The sequence below is a fragment of the Buceros rhinoceros genome, unplaced genomic scaffold (genome assembly GCF_000710305.1).
Source record: "Buceros rhinoceros silvestris isolate BGI_N320 unplaced genomic scaffold, ASM71030v1 scaffold24188, whole genome shotgun sequence".
In the NCBI taxonomy this organism is placed as follows: domain Eukaryota; kingdom Metazoa; phylum Chordata; class Aves; order Bucerotiformes; family Bucerotidae; genus Buceros; species Buceros rhinoceros.
In genome coordinates, this window is record NW_010426630.1 from 441 (window position 1) to 813 (window position 373).

The window sequence follows — 373 nt, forward strand, 5'->3', positions numbered from 1 at the left end:
TTAACAGTTTATTGCCCTGGCTAGACCGAGCGTTCCGTCAGAGACGCGCGGCGCCCCAGCTGCAGCGCCGTGCCACCCACAGACACTCCGTCTTCCCAGCGCTGGCAGAGGCGTGGAGGTGAGCCCAGGTCAGGGGGATGCTTCAGAGGACAGGAGGACAAAGTGGCCAGATCTAAGGAGTGTTAACAGTGCTGGGTGTTTGAGATCTTCAGTGGCGACTTGGTTTTAGACCCTGGCAGAGGCCACCTTAACAGAGACAATAAAAGAGGTTTAATTCAGGCAGAAGCGCGGGCTCAGCCGGCTCGGAGTGCAGGCCAAGCCACGCGTATTGCAGCAGCGCTGGCTCCCTCCGTGCCGTCCAGCTGCGCTGCTC

General features: G+C 60.1%; 1 protein-coding gene across 1 annotated transcript in view; it reads right to left on the reverse strand.

Moving 5' to 3' along the window:
- Nucleotides 1-60: 60 nt before the first annotated feature.
- DCTN5 (dynactin 5 (p25)) overlaps nt 61-373 on the reverse strand; it is a 4,591-nt gene continuing 4,278 nt past the window's right edge. Inside the window, exon 5 of the mRNA XM_010141599.1 lies at nt 61-246. Coding sequence (XP_010139901.1) covers nt 226-246 — 21 coding nt within the window. The 3' untranslated portion in view covers nt 61-225. The remainder of the gene's footprint in view (nt 247-373) is intronic.